This window comes from Haliaeetus leucocephalus, unplaced genomic scaffold, assembly GCF_000737465.1.
Source record: "Haliaeetus leucocephalus isolate CR32 unplaced genomic scaffold, Haliaeetus_leucocephalus-4.0 Scaffold251, whole genome shotgun sequence".
NCBI classification, from domain to species: domain Eukaryota; kingdom Metazoa; phylum Chordata; class Aves; order Accipitriformes; family Accipitridae; genus Haliaeetus; species Haliaeetus leucocephalus.
In genome coordinates this window covers 10,778,234-10,781,316 of record NW_010972687.1, presented here as the reverse complement: position 1 = coordinate 10,781,316, position 3,083 = coordinate 10,778,234, and the positions used below count along the sequence as shown (strand labels likewise).

Here is a 3,083-nt window from a genome sequence, read left to right as displayed (position 1 = left end):
AAAGCATCCAGACTTGATATTTTCTATATATCAAGGCAATAGCCTTAAAGGCAGTTCCTGTTATCACAGCTGCCAAAGGTGTTTATTCTCTTAGCTCCTCTGTGTGACTTTTCTTAAAGTCCTACAGCAGACACCAGTTGATGAGTGCAGGTTAAATAGAACAGGCTGCGCAGAAACTCCTGTATCTTAAGTGCAAGAAAGAATACTTGCAGAGGTCTGAGGCTCCTATAGTTTTTGCTTCAGCCTAAACGCTGGTTACATTGCCACCCTGCAGCCTCTCCCAACACAGTAACAAAGGCCAAGCAGTGCTAGATACCTCCTGTACAAGGGAGTGTATTCCAGGAATGCTGGAGCTGCATTTGAACTTCCCTTATCAGGAACAATGAAACTGAGAGCAAGCAGCTTCCCAGAAACCACAACTGCTCAAGATACCCCACGTAGAAATGACCACTTTTCGGCAAGTGCTACTGTCAATCACTGCAAGCCAGCCTAGAGGAAATGTAATTGTGATAACTGAGTATTTTTAGTGTCTATAGAGGAAGTGAGTAGTTCAGCTTGCTTTCTTTCTGGAGAAGGGATCATCACTATGCCATTTTTAACGTCAAGTCCTAGAGCACACATATAGATTGTGCACAGAAATGGGGCACTATTTTCCCTTTTAACATAGGGCCAAATCAGCCCACCAATATTAACTTTCCATGACAGGAACTCTGAAAAAGGCCATACCATCCTTAAATTGTTTTGGACTTAATTTGGCCTTGTCATGCAATTAGGTTTTGCAAAATTGGCTTCTGGATTGACAGCTTCTATTGTTACAGCATATGGCAATCAGAGACCAGCTTGTGGCAGATGTGATGTTTATTCACTATTAGCTAGTTTTAGATTTAACGATGTCATTCTAATGAAAGCAAATGTTAGGGGCATTTGACATCTAAGGAGATTTGCAGCCCCTCCAGCATGTTTAAGCTGCTTCTGTCAAGTGGGAACACTGTAGCTCTGAATGAGTCTTACCAAGTCATATTTAAGAACTAATGATGCAATTTACTGTATTCCAAAAATCCATGTTTCTAACATGTATTGTGTTCCTCCACTAGACTACAAAGACCACCTATTACAATAAGTGAGCTCATTAAGCATGCAGCTCCTTAGTCTTGCAAGCTGTTGCGATAAGCAGCTGTTGCAAGAGGGTGAAGGGTTGAATTATCAACTTGGACAGCACAGCTCTTAATTCAGCTGGCCCAGGAGAGAAAGTATTTGAGCAATAGCTACATTACTGTGGAGTATGCCTTCAACTACAGCACACAAGCAAAACATCAGTGGTACTTCAGTGACATGCTTCCCCACCCAGTAAGCAAGACACTCCCAGAATTTAATTGTCAAAAATTTATTATGAAAGCTTCAATAGCAGCAAATACTTCAATAAAAATTATTGCATTATTAAACCAGTTCTGCAGAGTGACCCAAAAGGCCTGTTGAAGTCTGTCCACTTTGGAGTCTCTGTATCTGCCTTAGTAATCAGTCCCTAGCAGTCCATCAAATATTGAAGCTTTCTTCTGTGTTTTGTAGACAGCACCAACAGTTCCTAGTTACAGTACTCTGTCCAGTCCTTCTGGAAAGTTTTGGCCCACTTCCCCCAACTTTCTCTCTGCTTTCTAGAAACAGCTCCACTTGACCAAGAAAGTTGCAATACTTCTTTCAGTTCCATGGTACATCAGCCTCTCCATGGTTGCAGCCTACTGAGGCTCACTGGTGAGGCGAGCTGTTCTCCTCCTTCTCCTCCGTAAGAGCCCACTGCATGCCAGTCTGAGTGACTTTAATCCAGTCTCTTGACCAGGCTAATCCATGGAATCAGCAGCTTGTTGCACACTTCGGTGAACCCACACCACGCAGAGAATGCAACAAAGGTTTCAGCCTCCCCAATGCACTGGGTCACCATCACTCAGGCAGGGTGACAGTTGGCACCCAGTCATTATTGACATTTCGGCTCTCTTCACAAAACAAGTTCAGCTTTTCCAGAGCTGGGTCCTTCCAGCCATTTTCATTCGGGTTCTGTCAGAAAGAAAAAAGTTGCACACCGTGAGTGCTGCCCACCAGCTGGGGTCATAACAGTATTTACAGAAGCATTAGCTTCCAAAGCGAGGCATTTTCAGACAAGCTTCTGTCCCTACACAGACAAAGCAGGAAGCAAAGATGCTACCCTTGTGGACAACACAGGAAATCCACGGTTACGAGAAGCGTAGCCTACTACCACCACTCAGCTGACTTGCTGTACGGTGTGTGCCAAGCCCCCTTTCTCCGCCCAGAAGGGGATCTGACTACCAGCGGGAGATGGGGCCACCCCCGAAGGGCTCCAACCACCCCGTGCAGAGGCCGGTAGCGCAAGCACGGCCCGGGAGGACAGCGCGCCCAGCACCGCTCGCCTCCCACCGGACACCCACCGTGATGAGGAGGCAGTGGAGGTCCCGCGGCTCCCCAGACTCCTCGCTGGGCCCCACGATGGCAGCCAGCTTGGCCACGTCGTTCACCCGCACAATGTCAATGTCGTTCTCGCAGCAGAAGGCCTGGATCAGGGTGAAGTGGATCTGCAGGGCAATGTCCCCCTCGTCCTCCTCGTCCGTGGCCAGCACGCAGAAAGTGACGATGTCGGGATCGCTGCAAGAGAGGAGCGGGCGCCTTGAGCCCCGCGGCCGGCCCCGAAGCCCCCGCGCCCCGCCGCCGGCCCGCCGTACTTACACGTTCATCAGCTTGGCCGACTCGTAGACGCCGGCGGTGAGGCAGCCGCGGCGCTGCGCCGACACCAGCAGTTCGTGGAGGGCCTTGCCGGCGCCCTGCATCCTGCGCGCCGGGGGAGAGCAGAGAGTCAGCGCGGGGCCGCAACCGTCCCCGCCGCCCCGCTTCCCTCGACCGCAGCCCCCAAGACGTACCAGTCGTGGCCCGCAGGCACAGGCTCCTGTCCGTGGATCTCCTCCAGAGTCATAGCAGCGGGTCCCCACAGCGCGGCGGCCAGCGACGGCTCCCGGCGCCTCCTCACCGCACGCTCCCCCAGCGGTCTGAAGCAGCCGCCCCCCCGCCGCCCCCTTTAT

At 50.9% G+C, this 3,083-nt stretch overlaps 1 protein-coding gene across 2 annotated transcripts; it reads right to left on the bottom strand.

Annotated features, from left to right (window-relative positions):
• Positions 1-1,368: 1,368 nt before the first annotated feature.
• On the bottom strand, positions 1,369-2,996 carry GADD45G (growth arrest and DNA-damage-inducible, gamma). Of its 2 annotated transcripts, none has more exons than XM_010568704.1 (4): positions 2,925-2,996; positions 2,734-2,835; positions 2,439-2,652; positions 1,369-2,049 (listed from the first exon to the last, which is right to left on the bottom strand). In XM_010568704.1, the coding sequence occupies exons 1-4, from the start codon at positions 2,975-2,977 to the stop codon at positions 1,936-1,938; spliced, it is 483 nt and encodes a 160-aa protein (XP_010567006.1). In that variant the 5' UTR covers positions 2,978-2,996; the 3' UTR covers positions 1,369-1,935. The 2 variants fall into 2 exon arrangements, with proteins under 2 accessions (XP_010567006.1, XP_010567007.1); XM_010568705.1 differs by having other exon boundaries at positions 2,734-2,839; positions 2,938-2,977.
• Positions 2,997-3,083: the final 87 nt, after the last annotated feature.